General features: G+C 43.9%; 1 protein-coding gene across 1 annotated transcript in view; it reads left to right on the forward strand.

Annotated features, from left to right (window-relative positions):
• LOC126183219 (single-stranded DNA-binding protein 3-like) overlaps positions 1–23,812 on the forward strand; it is a 346,891-nt gene that overhangs the window by 146,303 nt on the left and 176,776 nt on the right. The window contains 1 exon segment of the mRNA XM_049925001.1: positions 9,336–9,377. Coding sequence (XP_049780958.1) covers positions 9,336–9,377 — 42 coding nt within the window.

Genomic DNA, 23,812 nt, shown 5'->3' on the forward strand with positions numbered 1-23,812 from the left:
CATGCGTACTGATGAAGTGGTAAATAAAAACCGATTATGATAACTCTTCCATCAGCGCTTCTGGACCTCGTGTTTCCGACTGACCGCTGTGACCTTTAACAATGGCGTCGCTGTACTTAAGTATGGAGTGATTAGCACGTATCTCTCCTGGTCGTTAATGTTGGCTTTTCCAGACCGGAGCTAACGGAGACTTTTTCCAATGTACACTGATGAGTCAAAGTAGGAACTCTCCTGGCTGCTCCCTCGTTTTCCGTGCCATGTCTTTAAGATATGCTTGTCAAATTGTGTACAGATCCCACACCGCACAGTAATACTCCAGAATAGGGCGGACAAGGGCGGTGTAAGCAATCTCTTCAGTAGCAATTATATACAACCGTTCGCTCACAGAAAGATCCGTACCTAAAGACTGGAAAGCTGCTCAAGTCACACCAATACCCAAAAAGCGAAGTAGGAGTAATCTGTTGAATTACAGGCCCATATCATTAACGTCGATTTGCAGTTGGGTTTTGGAACATAAACTGTATTCGAACATTATGAAGTACCTCGTAGAAACGATTTATTCACACGTAGTCAGTACGGATTCAGAAAATATCGCTCTTGCGAAACACAACTAGTTTTTTTTTTACTTACGAAGTAATGAGTGCTATCTACAGGAGATGTTCAATTGATACCATATTTTTAGATTTCCAGAAGGCTTTCGACACCATTCCTCACAGGCGTCTTCTAACCAAACTACGTGCCTATGGAATATCGCCTCAGTTGTGCGACAGGATTCGTGGTTTCCTGTCAGAAAGCCGGCCGGTGTGGCCGTGCGGTTAAAGGCGCTTCAGTCTGGAACCGCGTGACCGCTACGGTCGCAGGTTCGAATCCTGCCTCGGGCATGGATGTGTGTGATGTCCTTAGATTAGTTAGGTTTAATTAGTTCTAAGTTCTAGGCGACTGATGACCTCAGAAGTTAAGTCGCATAGTGCTCAGAGCCATTTTTTTCCTGTCAGAAAGGTCACAGTTCATAATAATAGACGGAAAGTCATCGAGTAAAACAGAAATAATATCCGGCGTTCTCGAAGGATGTGTTACAGGCCCTCTATTGTTCCTGATCTATATTAACGACATAGGAGTATATCTGAGTAGCCCTCTTAGATTATTTGCAGAGGATTTACCGCCTTGTAAAGTCATCAGATGATCAAAACGACTTGCAAAATGATTTAGATAAGATATCTGTATGATGCGAAAAGTGGCAATTGGCAATTGGCCCTGAATAAAGAAAAGTGTGCAGTTGTTCACATGAGTACTAAAAGAAATCCACTAAATTTCGATTATGCGATAAGTCACACAAATCTGAACGTTGTAAATTCAACTAAATACTTCGGGATTACAATTACAAATACCCTAAATTGGGAAGATCACATTGATAATGTTGTAGGTAAAGCCAAACAAAGACTGCGAATCATTGACAGAACACTTAGAAGGTGCAACAGGTCTACTAAAGAGACTGCTTACACCACGCTTGTCCTCCCTACTCTGGAGTATTTCTGTGCGGTGTGGGATCCGCATCAGGTGGGACTGACGGATGACATCGAAAAAGTACAGAGAAGGGCAGCTCGTTTTGTATTATCGCGAAGTAGGGGAGGTATTACCACAGACATAATACGCGAATTGTAGTGGCAATCATTAAAACAAGGGCGTTTTTCGTTGCGGCGGGATCTTCTCATGAAATTTCAATCACCAGTTATCTCTTCTGATTGCGAAAAAATTCTGTTGGCAGCCACCTGCATAGGGAGAAATTATCATCACGATAAAATAAGAGAAATCAGGGCTCGCACGGAAAAATTTAAGTGCTCGTTTTTCCCGCGAGCCGTTCGGGAGTGGAACGGTAGAGACAGCTTGAAGGTGGTTTCATTGAACCCTCTGCCAGGCACTTTATTGTGAACAGCTGAGTAATCACGTAGATGTAGATGAACTAATTGTTCAAAATCTTTTTCTGAGGAAGCATTCAGTACAATTTCGGATGACGTTTTATGCCTGCAGGCCGCTGTGATCTGGCGGTTCTAGTCGCTTCAGTCTGGAATCGCGCGACCGCTACGGTCGCAGGTTCGAATCCTGCCTCGAGCGTGGATGTGTGTGATGTCTTTAGGTTAGTTAGGTTTAAGTAGTTCTAAGTTCTAGGGGACTGATGACCATAGATGTGAAGCCCCATAGTGCTCAGAGCCATTTGAACCATTTGAAGTACACACTGGATTCCATTCCCTCCTTGGCAGCCATGTTCCTAAGGGTGTCCCCATTACGCGCCTAAAGTTGGAGCTCCCAACTACCAGCAGACCCACCCCCTGTGAATACCCAGACCTTGCGAGCCGAGAAGCTTCCTCTGGAACAGGATGGACGTCTGCATCCGGCTTAGAGACTTCGTCAGCCACAGATAATGCCCGAAAACAGTTCGTTCAAAATGATTCAAATGGCTCTGAGCACTATGGGACTTAACATCTAAGGTCATCAGTCCCCTAGACCGTAGAACTACTTAAACCTAACTAACGTAAGGACATCACACACGTCCATGCCCAAGCCAGGATTCGAGCCTGCGACCGTAGCAGCAGCGCGGTTCCAGACTGAAGCGCCCATAACCGCTCGGCCACAGCGGCCGGCTGAAAACGGTTGGTCAAACGAACTGGGGAGGTCCTACGATCGGCCCCTCGGAAAGTCTTTCGCCGCCTGCCAGACTTAGGAATGATCTCCCACTCGACCACGGGTGAGGGGCCAACCTCGGTGCAGGCAGTAGGCGGGGCGGACACAGCAGTGGACCGATCGGGGGACGTGTAGGACATGCTCGACGTTACTCGCATCCCCGCGTCCGACCCTCCACAGCGATGTCCCGTAGTAGCAGCCTCAAGCTGTGTGACAGAAGCAAACACCACCTGGAGCTGTGAGCGAAGGGTCACCAAGTCATCTGTACACAGCCATCACAATTCCTTTCCGTTACTGAAGTCGCTCCTCTTTGAAGTAGAAATATATGACAAACGAACAGTGTACTGGCGGTATTAGCAGCAGGAACTCGAGGTGCTCTCTCACTGACATTCTAACCGACACTGGACAGTTCGTCTGCCAATTCCGTTTTTTTCTCCACGTCAGTCCGCTGTTCCACTTCGTGATGTTTCGCGCATTTTTCTTTCTCCCCCATCACGTCAGATACTAGCTCCAGACGTGGACACGTTAGTCGTCCGTCTTGAAACATCCCGATTCTTCGTTCCGTTCCGTGTGCGCTAGTACTGGTGAATTGAACCGGTTAACCGTAAAGTAATTCGGAGTTCAGGCTACTACTCTTTCTGCGGTTCTGCTATGGGAGGCTACGAGCTCGGAGTAAACGGAATAGGCAGTCGGTTGACCTTAGTATAGCTACTCGTATTTTATGGATGCTGTTAAATGGCGAGTTAATCAGTCTCCGACTGGTGCCTTGATACCTGTCATCAGTCTTCCCGCTAGTCTCCACGTCAAAACGAAAGCAACAATCAACGGAGTATTTTGAATTTGGAGCTTCTGAGGACTTTATATTCGTCACTTGCACTGGGTGTGCCTCTGGTTACAGCAAGTAAATTTACGATGGTTGACGAACAGGATCCAGCGATTGGTTAGGCAGCTGATGTGTTTATTGTGTTACGGTAAAGAGAGACATGAGTGTAAAATTAAAAGCTATCCCAGAAGTAATTGGAAGCACTTACAATGATATTTTCAAACTTAAATGAAGATTTCCGCCTGTAACTGACGGTCTGTAACACAGAGGAAAAGGAAGCAGAAGTGCTAAGTGCTTCACTTTGAATGGGAGAATTGCGCCCTATAGTCAAAGCCAGTGGAAAGGAAAGTTATTACTTCAGTATTCAGCGTTGTTTACCGAAACACAAGCAGTAAGGCAACATAATGTTACAGTTCTTCGTGTCTAATACCCTGGGCTTTCGCTCGGGACAGCGGAGTTCAAATTCTCACTCGTCCTGCCACATTTAGGATTTCCGTGATTTTCCTAAACTGCTTAAGGCAATTGTTGGACATTTCTTTCGAATATGGCGCAACCGATTTCACTCCTAAACCTTTTACAGTCAGGTTTTTGAGGGCCGTGCTAATGAAATCATCGTCAAACTTAACCTTCGTTTTATATGTATAAAAAAGAAAAAAGAAAGCTCCGTTATCCGGATAGGAGATGAGTTTCGCTGCTTTATTTCTTGGTGCAATTAATATTGTTCACAAATAACACTGTAGTTAAAATGTTGTGTGTCAGTTGGTAGGTTTTGAGGGAAGTTTTCGTGTCGCATGGCAGGGAATTCAGCGCGCGCCGTGTTGGTCTGCACGGCGTTGAGACCTGGACGTAGGTATTGATCGCGCCCCTGTCACGTGATAGAGATGAGTCTGCAGCTGCGCGTGTTTACCAACAAGGCCCGCGCCGTTGCTGGATACAACGTCAAAACGTTTCATTGCATTTTGTTAAGAAAAATTAAGTTTTAAGTGCGTTATTTGATAACTTCTTCCATTCTTCCATAGTGAGAATAACGAAATGTTGTTCCTCATATAGCTCACTTTATTCACTGTACACAGATCGTCATTCCGTTAGCTGTGCCCTCGGCTTTTGTGTTAAAATGATCTGCGTAAACTGGACTTCATCCTCTATCTTGTTTTGCACTATGTTTTAGTATCAACCCTCCCTACCTTTTCGGAATTTGTTGTTTATTTTTTGTGTTTCAATTCTGAGGTAATAAACCCCACCCGCGAAAATTGAGGCCTGCGTTGTTCATCTCCTGCTTATAGAAAACTTAAGCTTCTTAAGTCCTCCAGCCTGTATTAAAAATAAGCACATTGTGTAGTTTGAATGAATATGAGTAATAATTGGGTTTCTGCAATGCTTCATTATGCGTAGTTCTGCTCTCAGTTACGCTACGTGATGTATTTGGATCTCTAATGCTCTTAAAAATTGATTAATATTTTTCGGGCATAAACCAGGAGCAATGGCTAACGCGTGTTTCCTTTATTTTATAACCTGTGGTTCAAATGACTCTGAGCACTATGGGACTTAACATCTGTTGTCATCAGTCCCTTAGAACTTAGAACTACTTAAACCTAACTAACCTAAGGACATTACACACATCCATGCCCGAGGCAGGATTCGAACCTGCGACCGTAGCGATCACGCGGTTCCAGACTGAATCGCCTAGAACCGCACGGCCACACCGGCCGGCGGAGAGAGGAAGGATAAAAATTGTAGAGAGAGACCAAGAGATGAATACAATAACCAGCTTCAAAAGGATGTAGGTTACAGTAGTTGGAGATGAACAGGCTTGCGCAAGATGGAGTATTATAGAGAGCTGCATCATCAGACCAGCCTTCCGACTGAAAACAACAACAACAACAAAATGGAATTTGGCGCAAGCAGTGGATTGTAAAAGGATAAAGCCGAATTTCCCTAAAATGTTCATCTTTAATCCATGTTTGTGATTATTTTTCTGTAATTGCACTTCTGGGACTACGAAGGCTTCTGCGGAAAGTTTTGCTTGAAGGATAAAGTGTAAATGTCGCGTGACTAGGGCGTCCTGTTGGGCAGACCGCTCGCGGGTGCAAGTATTTCGTTTTAACGCCACTTCGGCGACTTGCACGTCGATGGGGATGAAATGATGATGATTAGGACAACACAACACCCAGTCCCTGAGCGGAGAAAATCCCCGACCCTGTGGGGAATCGAACCCGGGCCTTTAATATTGACATTCTGTCGCGCTGACCTCTCAGGTACCGGGGGCGGACGCCAGACGGCTAGGAGCGGGACTTTCAGAGAATTCGACTATTGGTATTTCAGGAAAGAAACCAGAGACATATTTGCAGCTGAGGCACAATATTTCAGATATGTGGACAAATGACTTTTTACGTCAGTGGAAGGAATAATTTTAGAGCGTAGAAGGTATGTGGCTAGTCACTTATTTGTACACTCACATAGGTTCCCCGTTTAAAACAAATTAAAGATTTCATTTTACATAGTTTCACCTGACTACACGGTAAGCCCCACATGAAGGGGGAGCGGTACCACCAAATCTCACCAAGGGGGAAGGTTGAGTCCAAATTTTAAAGAAGACTTCTCACGTAATTAATGGATGTCCCCTTAGGAGTACAAACAATTCTTGTTATCATCCATCATTTGGCGGTGATTCTACACGGACGTGTAGAGCTGCAGAAATAAAGACTTCCGTACTACATGACGAGATACAACTCCTCTTGTAACTTTGGAGAAATCGATATGGTCCTGTAGCGTATGCTGAGATGCCGTTGTATTCGCAATGAAGTTTCTGATTAAGCTATCTACAGGAAAATATACCAACAGAGCTACTGCGACAACTTGTTCCGTAAAATGCAGCAGCTGGCCGTAACAATAAAAAATCACAAACTACGACGTAGCAGCAGAAGCAAAAATAAAATCTCTCTCGATTACAGTACCGATGTGTAATTTTTAGCATGATACATCATTGAAATGCGAAGGAAAGTAACACCAGAAGTATAGGTGTAACGAGGAAATTTTAGAACGTGGAAGACAAGCACCGGAGGTTCATTGGTTGTATGTTCAATGGATGGTGTTCAATAACGACTGCAAAAGATCTTTTACATAGTGTATTTTCTCAAAGGATTTCACTTTACGGTGACAATCCACAAAGCTACAGTGCCATCCATATGGAACGCCTACACCAGAGTCCTTTTTCCTTTCTATTTATGAAATTATTAGGTTCTTTGTACTGAGATTTAGGAGCTGCGAGGCCAGCACCGCGTAGACAACAAATTTCTGTGGGTATGAAGCTAATTTTTGTTGCGGGGGATACCTGAAATACAGTAATCTAAGCCGCGCGGGATTAGCCGAGCGGTCTCAGGCGCTGCAGCCATGGACTGTGCGGCTGGTCCCGGTGGAGGTTCGAGTCCTCCCTCGGGCATGGGTGTGTGTATTTGTCCTTAGGATAATTTAGATCAAGTAGTGTGTAAGCTGAGGGACTTAGCAGTTAAGTCCCATAAGATTTCACACACATTTGAACATTTTGAACAGTAATCTAAATTTACCATTGCTGTTCTTTTGCCCCTGAATACTGGACAGTGTGACAGGGAACTGAGAGATCACGCGACGGAAATACTTATGCACACTTCGGTAATGGGCATTTCCTTTCTTGACAACTCTCCGACATTTTTATCACATTACAGTGGAAAAGATGGAAGGCCGACTCCGCAGGTACCATCACATCCGTAAGTGGAAGTTTTAGTTTGTGACATAAGCTTCGTGTATCTAGGAACCGACTTACTGGTGACATATGGACGATCTATGCAACGATGGAATGGTGATATTAACAGCGGAATTAAAATCGTTCGTCTCTGTCAAGAATACAGACCTTCGCGAAAAGGACGTTCCAAGATACGAAATAGCTGTCCATGATGAAGTAGGTGGTCTGACGTCAGGCAAGTTCGTGTAATCATGGTACTATCCACTTCCCAAACAAAGATAACATGTTTTACATGTGCGACATTCAGTGAAGTCGGAGAGCCTATCCCTATCCATCAGAAAATTTCTGGGAGCAGGTTATTCAAAGCCTCAGGAACAAGTGTTAATACAAAAAACTACCGGATATTGTCGTCGAAGAGATGATATAAGTAGGGAAATGCCTAGCATCCAGCGGAGCATAAGGATTTCTGTCGCGTGGATCTCCTTCAGTTCCAGATCTGACTGTGCGGTACACACTCGTTCTACTCAAGCTGGTGTTACTTTGTAGGTGGACTCCAACGTGCAAGAATTTGTCAGTCTTCTATAATTTTCATATTGAAATTAAATCGATTTTTGGATTAGGATCGTTACCAGGTACCTTGATGTTGATTAATTGTAATACAAACTAAATGAAACGATAGTACCGTGCCTGTAGTAAAGACTGAAACTCGTTAATGGTCGCAAGAAGGGAGATATAGTAGGTCATAACGTTCCGTCAAGGACAATGTCATTAGAGACGGTGCACAAGGATAGAGGAAGTCATCGGTCGTGTCCTGTAGAGAGCGAACCATACAGTTATTTGTCTCAGTAGACGAACGGAAATCATGAAAGACGTAATTATTAAAGACTGGACGGGACCCTGCAATTCACGTTGTAGTGACTGTAGTGTCAAAGGTATATTCTGTATATCTTGCGTGATGGTGTTTGTTAAGTAGATAAATAAACAAGGTGACAGCCCTGACAAAGGAGGCACTCGTTCTGGGAAAGTGATTGGAAAAGCCACCTGAAGATTGCAGTTACTTGTTGATTCTTGTCCGCAGCTCGTGGTCGTGCGGTAGCGTTCTCGCTTCCCGCGCCCGGGTTCCCGGGTTCGATTCCCGGCGGGGTCAGGGATTTTCTCTGCCTCGTGATGACTGGGTGTTGTGTGATGTCCTTAGGTTAGTTAGGTTTAAGTAGTTCTAAGTTCTAGGGGACTGATGACCATAGATGTTAAGTCCCATAGTGCTCAGAGCCATTTGAACCATTTTTTTGTTGATTCTTATGCACAACATTTTTTCCCCAGATGATGTATTCATCGACAAAGTGTTCACGGAAACCATACCGAATCAACTGAAAACGGTCAGTTTTCTTTTGTAATTCTGAGAGCAAATTGTACAATGGTTTGACAATAAGTTGACGGGAATCAACGATTCAGTCGATCGTGTGAAAAGTACGCTTGTCAGGGAGCTGACGAAGCTAGGAATACGATGATCCAAGATTCTTGAAAAAAATATTTGTTTGTTAGTCTGCAGTTTACGAAGTACAGTTCTTTGCAATGAAGCTAACAGGGAAATCAGAAAAAGCGAGTGTAACATATTGCGTACACAAGCACAACATAGAATTAAATGCTGACTTTGACATTCCCATTCGTAAATCTTAAAGAATTTCCTGTATTAAGTTCTCAATCGTCGCAGCTGACAAACTGGAAAAGAAAAACAGCAACGCAAAATATAGAAAACCACAGCATGTGGTACCAAGATGTGTATAAAAATCATGCCTATTTTCAAAATTGGGTATTTTCTTAAAAGCTCAAATTTATATATGTGCATATAGTTAAGAGCGATTTTCCTGTTGCTTGTAGAAAGAAAATAAACTTCAGCGAAACATGTCTGGGTAAAAGCGGAGGAAAGAAAATTGTTTGCTCAAGGCGGATCCCATCCAAAAATAAATTTATTACACAATTCTTCACACTATGGAAGTTCATCAAAACGCCGGAGAGGTTTCATCGTGTCTGCAAACCATGGCATAACAAGCACCGTTTGTTATTGTACGCGGTTCAGCTTCTTAGTGTTCTAATATTGTTTTCTTCTTGTTACAGGGTTTCGTAAACTCCGGTTATGGTGTCAACGGTATTGCACACGTGAGTATGGTAATACTGCTTCACTACTAATATGAATGTGCATGATTAGATAACTGTTCTCTACAAAATATTTTTCTCACGTTTCAGAGGTAAAGATATCCGCGAAAACGGATAAATTTTGGATTTCACTGACGGAACTAACAATTTTTTTTTTCCTTGTGGCTGTTAGTGAGATTTGCAACAATAATTTTAAGTTGAGCTAATGCACCTAGGAATACTTCTTTGCAGCCTCCTCTGATAAATTGTGGGAATAATGTTTTCCTGTAGTTTAATAATTTTTCAATTGTCACAAGATTCTAAAAGTATTACATCGAATTTGAACGAAAATCATAATTTCTAGTGTACGTATATAGTGGAAAACTCAATAAGATGTGACTTTAATCTGGTGAAACTTTGCCGACTGTGGGACAAGAAACTGTATGGTTGTCGTAAAACATATTCCTAATATTATATTGTAGGTAATATTATCTACCTCTTCGTCTCCCCTCGACATGATATTAAACAGTGAGCAAATAGGAAGGCTTGCTAAAGTTCTATGTAATTTCAGTCGTTATGCACAGTTATGTGGTTACTGTGAGCTGAATATTTATGTTTCTACACAAATTTTCGCATCGGTGTGTGTCACTCTAGGGAAGTAACATGGCTTTTGTATTAGTCATAAATGTTCATCTGTCCGCCTTCATTTAGAGTGGTCAGCGCGTTTGACTGCCATGTGGCAGGTCCCCGGTTCAGATGTCGGTTCTGCCCAGAATTTTTTTTTTTTCCGTGGTGGGAGGATTGGAACGGGCTACCCTCAGCCTCGTGATGCTGGTTCAGGAGCGACTTGAATGAGAAAATAGCTGCTCCAAGGTATGAAAAACCGACAACGGCAAGGAGAGCGGTTGCTGACCCTATGCCCCTTCATACTGCATCCGAATGACACCATATGGCACAGGATGACACGGCGGCCGGACTGTTCGTATATCCCACTTAGTAGTTGCCACTATTAGAGTGGGTGCATCGTTCTGGCGCCGTTTCCTTGTTGTACTTTTACGCATACTAGTACGTCATCGGCCACACGTAGAGCGCAGGTAACCTTTCTGTCGGTCACGATTGGTTTGATTGCGAGTCAACGACAGTATACGCAGTTCACGCGTATAGAACATATGTACATAATCATTAGGCGTGGTTGACAAAGTCCGTGGCCTTACGTGACCTATGCTGTTGCCGATTCAGATCCCCAAGTTCATATCATCGGGTACAGTTATCGAAGTCGCTTTAACGTGAGCCGCGCGGTTTAGGGCGCCTTGTCACGTTCCGCACGGCTCCCTCCGCCGGAGGTTCGAGTCCTCCCTCGGGCATGGGTGTGTGTGACGTCCTTAGCATAAGTTAATTTAAGTTAGATTCAGTAGTGTTTAAGCTTAGGGACCAATGACCTCAGCAGTTTGGTTCCATAAGACCTTACCACAAATTTCCTTAACGTGATGTCTACTGCTTCCAGATACTGTGGAAAGCGATGAATTGAGGGATATAGGTCAGATAGTTCATCGTTACGTTAAGATGGCCAGGATGGCTTTTAAATAGCTTCATGTGGGTTACATCGCAGAATATGGTTCCGGAAGGGTTGCAAACTATCCATCCAAGATTTCCATAGCTTCTTCTTTAAAGGAGTATTGTAAACACCTTGAACTGCATTCAAAATTTTTAATAGCCAAACCGGTATTCGTTTGCAGAACACAACGTCACTTGCATATATTATGTATATCTATAGCAATGACACGCGTGTTAAATTCTTTGTGATGTTGATATCAATTTTCACTTCACAGTACACAGATTACCGTGTATATTACTGCTGTCAAATCTTAAACGAGGCCATTTCTTGGTCACAATGGTCTCAGTTGCCATATAACTTTTTTGGAAATTTGTGGTAAGTTCCTATGGGACCAAACTGCTGAGGTCATCGGTCCCTAGGCTTAACACTACTTAATCTACCTTAAACTAACTTACGCTAAGGACAACGCACCCATGCCTGAGGGAGGACTCGAAGCTCTGACGGGGGGAGCCGCGCGAACCGTGGCAAAGCGCCCTGGACCGCTCGGCTACCCCGCGCGGCCTGCCATAGAAGATGCGTCCGAAAAATCCATGAATAGCATCAGAAATCAGAAAATAGAGGAAACGAGTTACAAAACCTTTACTGGCCTTCAGAGTAATCACTATAAGCTACTACTACATACTTTGGTTGTAAATCTGTTGGAAACTGTCAACAAACGCTTCTTGTGGGCCCGCATCTCGTGGTCGTGCGGTAGCGTTCTCGCTTCCCACGCCCGGGTTCCCGGGTTCGATTCCCGGCGGGGTCAGGGATTTTCTCTGCCTCGTGATGGCTGGGTGTTGTGTGCTGTCCTTAGGTTAGTTAGGTTTAAGTAGTTCTAAGTTCTAGGGGACTTATAACCGCAGCAGTTGAGTCCCATAGTGCTCAGAGCCATTTGAACCATTTTTGAGCTTCTTGTGGAATCGCTCGAAGCATCGTGGATATCCGCATCATGAGAGCAGGTGAGAGCAAACCGACCCCGTACCATGCGAGAGTCAGTGGCACGATGTTCATAGTCTTCCCTGCCTCCCACAAAAAAAGTCAGCTGACAAAATCCAAAATTAAGACGATGTTATCTCCTTTTTTTGACAGCAAGGGCTTGATCCGTCATGAAATTCTACCTGAGCTGTGCGGGGAAGACAATGAACACCATGCCGTCGAATGACGCTTGGTCTCCGTATCGTACTGGTAGCACCAGATTTTATCTCCTGTAATGATGGTGATGTCTAGCAACGCGTGACCACCGTTCTTCGAGCGGTTCCACAAAATTCGTTCGCTGAAAATTTCCAACAGCTTTACGACAGATGTCAGAAGTGTGTTGTAGCTAATGGTAATTACTTTGAATGCCATTAAAAGTATTTGGTTTGTAAATCTTCTTCCCATTATATTCTGAGACCAAACGTTACAAGCGCACCGTGTTTAATGCACACACATTTGTGTTTGCCTGTGTTGACAGAATCATCGCACGAAGTGAGTGCGGCAGGTGAACATCTTGAAGTTCCTCGTTCTTTGCTTACTACCGAGTATAGTGAGGCAGTAGTGAGGGCGCTTGACTAGAGTTTGGGAGGAACGGTGTTCAAATCTCCGTCCGGTTATTTCGATTGTTTTTCGTGGTTTCTCTAAATTGATTAAAGCGAATACCAGGATCGTTATTTTGAAAAGGACATTTCTGAAACCTTACCATCCTTGTTCTCAGAGCTTGCGCCGAGAGCGCATTAATCTGTTTTAAGTTTTTTTCTTTGCCAGTTGTAATTTACATTCTTCTCTTCAACATTGAATGTATGTTAAATACCTTCTACCTTTCTCCAATGGCAACAAGAATTTAAGGATATCTTTTCGCAGTTCTCTTACTGAATGGCCTGAAAGATTGGGTTTAACTATTAGAAGTCCAACTTAAAGTTTCCGAGCACTCACTTCATGTGTATCGCTTTTGCTAATCCGGCTCGGGTGAATCGTCGATAAAAGGGGGCGTAACATAAAAATCCAAGATTGTAGCAACAGACCTAGTTCATAAAATCGTACTGGGGCCCTAAAGTTGCGTACGACAGCCTGTTCTCACGTACGTCCTACAACAATCGAAGTTCCTCAACTCGGGGCGTTCCGAGGAGTAATCCACCACAGGCAAAGAATAATTCTCTCTCTATAAATCTTAACATTCATTAACTAAAAAAGAAAACAAATTAGCAAAAAGAAAACCCATGAATTGCTGAATACAAGACTAGCTACACATGTTGTGAAACCTCAGTTACATTGAATGAGCCTCATAATATCTAATTAGATTTCTTGAAGTGAAATTAAGATTTTATCAGTGTGGATAATGCTGTCGTGGAGAATGTAAAAATTCTAATTCAGGAATGGATATAATGCAAACACTGGCGAAAAAAAGTTATTTGAGAGTCTTCTCTCAGCCCGACGACAGCACCTGTATGTTCCGTGCTGCCGTTGCACAAGGACAAGTGGCTGTTGCCTTAATGCTTGATGTTTCAGCTAGGGTTTATTAAAGCATGGAGGTTTTTAATTGCTTGTGTATTTTTTGTGTGTTGTTTATTTGTTACTGTAAATTAATACCTGAGTTAATAACGAGCACCAAAACCGATACAGGGATTAGTGAACACAGCGTTGTCGTAGCGAGATTGAATATTGTGATCCTCAAATCCTCAAAAAATAAGCGAAAAATATACCTATTCAAAAAAGCAGATAAAAATTCACTTGATGCCTTCCTGAGATTCAATCTTCACTCATTCTAAATTAATAATAGAAGTGTATACCAGATATGACTTGAATTCAAGAAAAAAGGGATAGAAAACTGTTGCAGAAACAACGAAACAAACATGCCAAATTTAAACAGACGCAAAATCCTCAAGATTGGCGATCTTTTACAGAAGCTCGAAATTTATCGTGGACTTAAATGCGAGATTTCTACAACGAAACTTTGTCTCGAAACCTGGCAGAAAATCCAAAGAGATTCTGGTCGTATGTGAAGTATGTTAGCGGCAAGAAACAATCAGTGCCTTCTCTTTGCGATAGCAATGTAAGTACTATCGAAGACAGTGCTGCCAAAGAAGAGTTACTAAACACGGCCTTCCGAAATGCCTACACAAAAGAAGACGAAGTAAATATTCCAGGATTCGAATCGAGAATAGCTACCAACATGAGTAACGTAGAAGTAAATATCCTCGGAGTAGTGACGCAACTTAAATCACTTAATAAAAGCAAGTCTTCTGGTCCAGACTGTATACCAATTAGGTTCCTTTCGTAGTATGCTGATGCATTAGCTCCATACTTAACAATCGTATACAACCGTTCGCTCGACGAAAGATCCGTACCCAAAGACTGGAAAGTTGCACAGGTCGCACCAATATTTAAGAAAGGTAGTAGGAGTAATACAGTAAATTACAGGCCCAGATCGTTAACGTAGATATGCAGCAGGATTGTGGAACATATATTGTGTTCAAACACTATGAATTACCTCGAAGAAAACTGTCTATTGACACACAGTCAACATGGGTTTAGAAAACATGGTTCATGTGAAACACGACTAGCTCTTCAAAAAAATGGTTCAAATGGCTCTGAAGCACTATGGGACTTAACATCTATGGTCATCAGTTCCCTAGAACTTAGAACTACTTAAACCTAACTAACCTAAGGACATCACACACATCTATGCCCGAGGCAGGATTCGAACCTGCGACCGTAGCGGTCACACGGTTCCAGACTGAAGCGCCTAGAACCGCACCGCCACACCGGCCGGCAACTAACTCTTCATTCACATGAAGTGTTGAGTGCTATTGACAAGGGATTTCAGATCGATTGCGTATTTCTGGACTTGCGGAAGGCTTTTGACACTGTACCACACAAGCGGCTTGTAGTAAAATTGCGTGCTTATGGAATATCGTCTCAGTTATGTGACTGGATTTGTTATTTCCTGTCAGAAAGGTCACAGTTCGTAGTAATTGACGGAAAATCGAGTAAAACAGAAGTGATTTCTGGCGTTCCCCAAGGTAGTGTTATAGGCGCTTTGCTGTTCCTTATCTATACAGCTGATGTAGCGACACATGAAACGGGTGAAAGCGGTGACGATGCAGTATGCGCATGACACTACTTTGACTCAGTCCACCGGCTCTCGCAATGTCCCGTGTACTCATGTGTGGGTTCATGGCAACAGCAGCTAACACACCAACTGCACCCGCATCTCCTGTGACAGGCCTGTTACGGACCCGTTTGCGTTACCGCTGGATATATTTCGTAAACCACATCAAATACTGATGAACCGATTCCACAGACCGAACGTGAGGAGAGGGGCTAGTGTAATTGGTTAATACAAACCATACAAAAATGCACGGAAGTATGTTTTTTAACACAACCCTACGTTTTTTAAATGGAACCACGTTAGTTTTGTTAGCACATCTGAACATATAAACAAATACGTAATCAGTGCCGTTTGTTGCATTGTAAAATGTTAATTACATCCGGAGATATTGTAAGCTAAAGTTGACGCTTGAAACTTCCGACGTTCAGCTGCCTGTTGTAACAAACACGGGCCACGGTCGGCGAGCAGCATCTGCAGGGACATGTTTACGATGACGACCGTGTTTACGAGTGTGGCTGTAGTGCACTGTTGTGGTTTGGTCTAGCTGTCGCAGTGTCCGCATGTGTAGCGCTTGCTGCTATTGTTATTCTGCATTTGTCTCCGCACGCAGACCAACTGTACTACACCGTGTTACCAGACGTCTGTGATAGTGTAGTGTTGTAGGAACTGTGACCATCGTATATTCGAACTCTGAAAAGGCGGAGATGATACTCATCTATGGCTAGTGTCGACGAAATGCAGCTGAAGCCTGCAGGGTGTATGCAGAACGGTACCCGGACAGAGAGCATCCAACGTGCCGCACATTGCAAAACATCTACCGCCAACTGTATGCAACAGGTATGGTCGTAGCACGCAAACGAGTCCGTAACAGGCCTGTCACAGGAGATGCGGGTGCAGTTGGTGTGTTAGCTGCTGTTGCCATGAACCCACACATGAGTACACGGGACATTGCGAGAGCCGGTGGACTGAGTCAAAGTAGTGTCATGCGCATACTGCATCGTCACCGCTTTCACCCGTTTCATGTGTCGCTACATCAGCAATTATATGGTGATGACTTTAATCATCGAATGCAATTCTGTCAATGGGCATTAACAGAGAATGTGTTGCAGTCCTACCTGTTTACCGATGAAGCGGGTTTCACAAAGCGCGGGGCAGTGAATGTACGGAACATGCATTACTGGTCCGTGGACAATCCTCGCTGGCTCAGACAGGTAGAGCGACAGCGACCGTGGACTGTAAACGTATGGTGCGGAATCATTGGCGACCACCTCATTGGTCCTCACTTCATTGCAGGGGCCCAAACAGCTGCAACATACATCGCGTTTCTACAGAATGATCTGCCAACGTTGCTCGAAAATGTCCCACTGGAAACGCGTCGACGTATGTGGTATCAGCATGATGGTGCAACTGCACATTCCGCAATTAAGACTAGGCTGACCCTTGACAGGATGTTCGACGGGCGTTTCATTGGACGTGGAGGACGCATAAATTGGCCAGCCCGTTCTCCTGATCTTACACCTCTGGACTTCTTTCTGTGGGGTACGTTAAAGGAGAATGTGCACCGTGATGTGCCTACAACCCCAGAGGATATGAAACAACGTATTGTGGCAGCCTGCGGCGACATTACACCAGATGTACTGCGGCGTGTACGACATTAATTACGCCAGAGATTGCAATTGTGTGCAGCAAATGATGGCCACCACATTGAACGTCTATTGGCCTGACATGTCGGGACACACTCTATTCCACTCCGTAATTGAAAACGGAAACCGTACCTCACCCCTCATGGTAATGTACATGTGCGTCAGTGAAAAAGACCAATAAAAAGGTGTTAGCATGTGGACGTGATGTGCTGTTCCAGTCTCTTCTGTACCTAAGGTCCATCACCGTTCCCTTTGGATCCCTACGTAATTCGGTGCTCTCCGATACACACGATCGAACAGCGGAGGAGTGGTACTCAAGCGTCAACTTTAGGTTACAATATCTCCGGATGTAATTAACATTTTACAATGCAACAAACGGCACTGATTACGTATTTGTTTATATGTTCAGATGTGCTAACAAAACTAACGTGGTTCCATTTAAAAAACGTAGGTTTGTGTTAAAAAACATACTTCCGTGCATTTTTGTATGGTTTGTATTAACCAATTACACTAGCCCCTCTCCTCACGTTCGGTCTGTGGAATCGATTCGCCAGTATTTGATGTGGTTTACGAAATATATCCAGCGGTAATGTTAGGTGACTCACCCTGTATAAACGATTTGGGAGGCAATCTGAGCAGCCGTCTTAGGTTGATTGCAGATGACGCTGTCGTTTATGGACTAATAAAGTCATCAGAAGATCAAAACAAATTGCAAAACGATTTAGAAAAGATGTCTGAATGGTGCGAAAATTGGCAGTTGACCCTAAATAACGAAAAGTGTGAGGTCATCCACATGAGTGCTAAAAGGAATTCGTTAAACTTCGATTACACGATAAATCAATCTGATCTAAAAGCCGTAAATTCAACTAAATACCTAGGTATTACAATTACGAACAACTTAAATTGGAAGGAACAGATAGGAAATGTTGTGGGGAAGGCTAACCAAAGACTGCGTTTTATTGGCAGGACACTTGGAAAATGTAACAGATCTAATAAGGAGACTGCCTTCACTACGCTTGTCCGTCCTCTTTTAGAATAGTGCTGCGCGGTGTGGAATCCTTACCAGATAGGACTGACGGCGTACAATGAAAAAGTTCAAAGAAGGGCAGCACGTTTTGTATTATCGCGAAGTATGGGAGAGAGTCACAGAAATGATACAGGATTTGGGCTGGACATGATTAAAACAAAAGGCGTTTTTCGTTGCGACGGAATCTTCTCACGAAATTCCAATCACCAACTTCCTCCTTCAAATGCGGAAATATTTTGTTGACACCGACGTACATAGGGAGAAACGATCACCACGATAAAATAAGGGAAATCAGAGCTCGTACGGAAAGATGTAGGTGTTCTTTCTTTCCGCGCGCTATACGAGATTGGAATAATAGATAATTGTGAAGGTGCGATGAATCCTCTGCCGGCCGATCTGGCCGTGCGGTTCTAGGCGCTTCAGTCTGGAACCGCTTGACCGCTACGGTCGCAGGTTCGAATCCTGCCTCGGGCATAGATGTGTGTGATGTCCTTAGGTTAGTTAGGTTTAAGTAGTTCTAAGTTCTAGGGGACTGATGACCACAGATGTTAAGTCCCATAGTACTCAGTCATTTGAACCATTTGAACCATGAACCCTCTGCCAGGCACTTAAATGTGATTGGCAGAGTAGCCATGTAGATGTAGATGAAGTTTTATTTTTAGAATGCTTATCAATGACGTGAAAGGGATCAGATCGTAAGCAAGAAATGAGATTTTATGCAGAATGTTCTGCATTTGAATAGAATGATTGAGTTAGTTGTTCTGTGATTGTGGTAATGGTGGGCATGTTTGTGTCTCTATGTATTAATGTGTGAGGGACGAACAGTGTATCATCCGTGATTATTTTAAGGGCCTTGTTTTGAACTGTTTGCACTTCTCTTACATGAGTGTCTGCGGCGATGTCCCAGGTCTGGTAACCATATAATATTGCAGGAAGGACCACCATCTTCCAGGTACGTAATTTAGCTTCGATGGTCAGTCCAATGCCCTTGAACAATAGGTATAACTTGGAAAGTCTAGGTGAACCATAATTACACGCGTCGAGTATGTGTGATTTCCACAGCGGTTTACTATCAAGCGCTAATCCTAGACATCTGGTAGTATCGCATCAGGGGAGATCCCTTCCGTCTATAATGTGCCCACCGTTTGGAGTCTCCTGGTAGTGAAGATCACGTCATCGCATTTCGTCGGGTTTATTTTAATTTTTCACAAATTACACCATTGTGTAATCTGGTCAAGGTGCCTTTGCATGTTGAGCACGATGTAATTGGAGTTCGGGGGGCTAGCATAAATGGCGGTAACACCTGCAAATAGTGTTTAGAACCGTGGGGCACTCCTGCTTCTGTTGTTTTAATACTACTCTTATGTTTATTAGTATTTACATATAGATTTCTATTACGTAAGAATGAGTGGAGGACCCTCAACAGATGCCGGGGGCAGTCATACTGGTGGGACTTGTATATTAGGCCGACATTGCAAATACAATAGAAGGTCTTTTCAATGCCCAAAAAGACCGCCAACGCGTTGTGCTTGTCCGCCCTGGCTTTGCAGATCTACTCAACCAATCGGGTTGACAGGGATATGATGCCATGCCCCGCGCGAAACAGTAACTGTTCAGGGAGTGTGATGTTCCTATGGGTGTATGGGTGAGGAAATCTTGCAGTAAAATTAGGGTTAGGCATTCTAAAGTTGTGCCTAGAATGCTTGGGAGAAAGATAGGTCGGTAATTCTGAGGAAAGAGAGGATTTTTATCAGGTTTAGGGAGGATGTTAAGCGTGGCTGTTTCCCAAGAGGAAGGGAAATAGGTATATTTGAGGCAGGAGTTGTAGACGTTGGTTGTCAGAGCCATTGCTGGGTTGCTGTCACTGCTCACGCCTCCTCCATTCATGTCCTCCATACCATAACACGAAGTACTGCGTGGCGGCTCGTTACTCACCGTTCCAGATACTCAGAACAATTAATAAAGTGATTATTCCCCACTTACAATCCTAATTCCATCACTCAGTTAATATCTTCGCAGCATCAACCCAGCATTACTACTTGAAGATGTATAGCGGATACAGTTAGGCCGCTACAACCGCAAGCGTCCTCAACTTGGCGATACAAAGTATACGGTTACACAATTGACAAACTAACCTGAATAACGACAGGTAGCCACCATTCACGTCCATTAGGGCCATGCCACGAGCACATTTCGATGGTCTCCCATTTGCCAAACAACGTGCTCGTTATTTGGCTGTGGAAAATCGTTTCACATTGGGAAATACCGGAAATTTTAAAAGCATACCTTGTGGCATGGGATGGTAATGCTACGGTGTTCAGAATTCCGTGCGTGCGGATTACCTCGATAGTATGTTCACGCGTAGTGCATATGAGTGGCGGAAACAGCTACAAACGAAAGTTATCCAACTAGCAAACAATATTTTCTGCGTACTGGAACTTATAAATACGTAATTTTAGATAAGAAGCGCCATTTTAATGCAGTTTTCATGCCATTATCGTTCGGAGGAATAAACGGGAATAATTCAGATCCTGGTAATAATACTTTCATATTTCCAGATCCGTTTGTAAGGTGATGGCGTGACGTCGGGGAAGATAGTCCTGGTCTTGGTTTAGCTGTAGCTGTTTGTTCCCGTTTCCACTTCACAATCGCATCACTAACAGTCGACGTAGACGCCTGTAGAATGGTTGAATGTCCCTGGTGGATTTGTTACTCGGGTGACATACAAAAACCAGTTGACTATCGAAGTCGCTGAGCTCTCGTGACCGATCCATTGTGCTGTTGCTACTTCTCTGCTGACATACAGTGCTACACACCTCCTTTTATATTGGCGAGTCCGCCTCTCGTCACATCTAGGCGTCGATTCCGCATTACATGGTTGTGTCCGGATAGTTTTGATGAGATACCAGTGCCGGATTAAGACAGCGCGAGCCTGTGGCAAATTCTGAGAAGGGGCCGTTGATTTGCTTTAGGCCTCAAAGTTTAGGATAAAAAATAAAATAACACTTCACTAAAAACCTTTGCTCGAATTAATTAGGGGAAATTTAGCGCTAACACTACCCAAATCAGTGTCTCTAAGAAAATAACAGTTCTTGTTCCTAAAGGTGAGGTCGTTTAGACATTCTTGCCCCATGATGTTCCGTAAGTCATTGCGCCTTAATGTTGAAAAAGAACGTTCTCCTCTGCAGTTGATGATGATCAAAAACAAGTAAATGCTTAGGACTATACTGACTGAGAAAAATCGCAATATCAAAAAATAATTGATGTGGGGTAATGAAATTTCAGGAATATATTTGTGTACGCATCATATTTAGGTGATTAACATTGCGAGATCACAGGTTAGTCTAAGTGCGAGATAAGCTACTACAAATGTGAAGTGCTGGTACATTAATAATGGTCGTAACCGCCAAAATGTTGAATGCAAGCATGCAAACGTGCATGCTTTGTGGTGTACAGGTGCCCGATGTCAGTTTGTCGGGTGGAGTTCCATGACTGCTGCCCTTAGTCGATCAATACAGGGACGGTTAATGCTGTTTGTGGATGACACTAAAGTTGACGTTAGATTATCTCCCACATGTGATCGATTTCAGACCTCTGGTCGTCGAGCAGGCCAAGACAACATGTAGACTCACGGTAGAGCATGTTGAGTAACAACAATGGTATGTGGGCGAGCGTTATCCTGTGAAAAGCACCCCCTGGAATGTTCATGAATGGCAGCACAATTGATCGAATCACTGGACTGACGTATACGCAGTCAGGGTGCGTGGGATGACGACTAGAGTGCTCCTGCTGTCCTACGAAATCGATCCCCACACCATAACGTAAAGTGTAGGTTCAAAAATGGCCCTGAGCACTCTGGGTCTTAACTTCAGTGGTCATAAATCCCCTAGAACTTAGAACTACTTAAACCTAACTAACCTAAGGACATCACACACATCCATGCCCGAGGTAGGATTCGAACCTGCGACCGTAGCGGTCGCGCGGTTCCAAATTGTAGCGCCTAGAACCGCTCGGCCACTCTGGCCGGCTCAAAGTGTAGGTCCAGTGTCTCTAGCACTCAAGAGAGATTTGTTGCAGGCCCTTAACTGACCTCCTCCTAACCAGCTCACGGCCGTCACTGGCAGCGAGGCAGTCCCATAAAACACAACAGACCACCACCCCGCCCTCCAGTGAACTCTCAGCCGCGCTGGGTAGCCGTGCGGTCTTGGCCGTCTTGTCACGGTTCGCGCGGCTCCCCCCGTTGGAGGTTCGAGGCCTCCCTCGGGCATGGGTGTATGTGTTGTCCTTAGCGTAAGTTAGTTTAAGTTAGATTAAGTAGTGCGTAAGTCTAAGGACCGATGACCTCAACTGTTTGGTCCCATAGTTCTTACCACAAATTTCCAGTGAACTCTCACTTGACACCACTGAAGTCTCAAATGGCGATGGTTTTGCGTCAGTGGAATGCCTGCCTCTATCTCTGGCTCGGAGCTGTCTTTGAAGTAACCGATTTGTACCAGTTGTGTCAGTGTTCTGTCAACTTGTGCTGAAATTGCTGCTGCAGATGCACTACGACGCGCCAGAGGCACACACGGAACACGATGGTATTCCCGCGCGGTATTGCCACATGGCTGTCCGGAGCCGTCTTTTGCGATCGTACATTCTCGTGACCACCACTGCCAGCAAACATGTACAGAGGCTGCATGTCTGCCAAGTCTTTCTGCAGTCTCTCAGATGGTACATCCAGCTTCTCGTATCCGTTTTACACGACCTCGTTCAAACTCAGTAAGGTGTTACTGGCGTTTTTGTCGCCTTAAAGGCGTTCTTGACTACCATCAACTCACCGCGTTCAATCTCAAAGGGAACTAACTCTCCTGACCGTTGCAGCGTGTATTTAAAGCAAACCTGATTTGTACCGTCATAGTGGCGCTAGCAGCGGCAGTCTTTCTCGACTGGCGTGAAATTTGAATAGACATCATCCTTCATATGAGGATAAACGCCTACCAACTTTCGCTTATGTTGCACAACTCCTCCTTGGTTTGGGACTTTTTTCCCGTCAGTGTATTTCTACGTTCAGGAAACGGGATTCAAATGAATTTTCCATTAAAAGTTTGTAAAACTGCAGTTCCAGGGGTCTCGATTTTTGCTGTCAATACCAACAACCACATTTGTTTTGCGCAGCTCAGCAAACTGCCGCAGTTTTTCACCTAGGTTTTTTTCCAAATCGTCTGGGTGGGTAAGCACTGAAGATAATTGGAATTCTTTTAAAGACATTTTCTGGTGTTAGGCTTAAATTGCCGAAATATTTCAAGTATACAAATTACTCAGTGAAACGCTTCCATGCGTTTAGATAATGCATACAGCATGTTATCAGTTATGACGATAAACACCTGAATTTCGAAATGTTGGTAAGGTGTACGATTTTCTTCAACGTCATAGACTGTAGTAGAGCCACTGAAATTGTCATACTTTGTATTTCGCTCGCGTCTTCTTGAATTCTGTTGCATACATTCTTCACAGCCGGCCAGCACTTTGTCTTTTGCTTCGTTATTTGAAAATGTGGACCACATTGCTTGGACGTACCCATGTAACTGTTTTTAAGGGGGAGTATCCCGTGGTAAAGTCTTGGTCAGACGACTGTAGCGAAGTGCGCCGCTTGCAAGCATTCTAGGATTTTGTTCCAAGCGATAGTCCGTATTCCCGTTTCTAACTTCACCTTTCTTCGAAGCTAGCCTGATTAAGATACTCTTCCTTGGGATCCATGTTATTGGATATGTCATCCAAAACTTGCATGATAATGTTCAAACCGCGTAAGGGCCTTCGTAGGAACTGCTCGGGCCGACCACCTACTGTCCGACAACCTTTTCACAATCTGAATTTTTGACTAGTTTCTTTCATTGCGTTCAAAAGAAGAGCCCATTGATAGGCAGAAGCGGGAAAAATGTGTAGAGGCTTTCAACGAAGTCGAAGAAAAAGTATATTTTTATATTGAAGTCATTCTGCGTATTTATTTATCTTATTAATTTGTTCATCGAAGCCGCTGTACTTCCCATTCATGTTGCTAGCATTGTGATAACTGTGCCCGGGACAGTCTTTGATATCAACGTGATTCTCATTTTAAAAAAATTTAGT

This window comes from Schistocerca cancellata, chromosome 4, assembly GCF_023864275.1.
Source record: "Schistocerca cancellata isolate TAMUIC-IGC-003103 chromosome 4, iqSchCanc2.1, whole genome shotgun sequence".
NCBI lineage: Eukaryota > Metazoa > Arthropoda > Insecta > Orthoptera > Acrididae > Schistocerca > Schistocerca cancellata.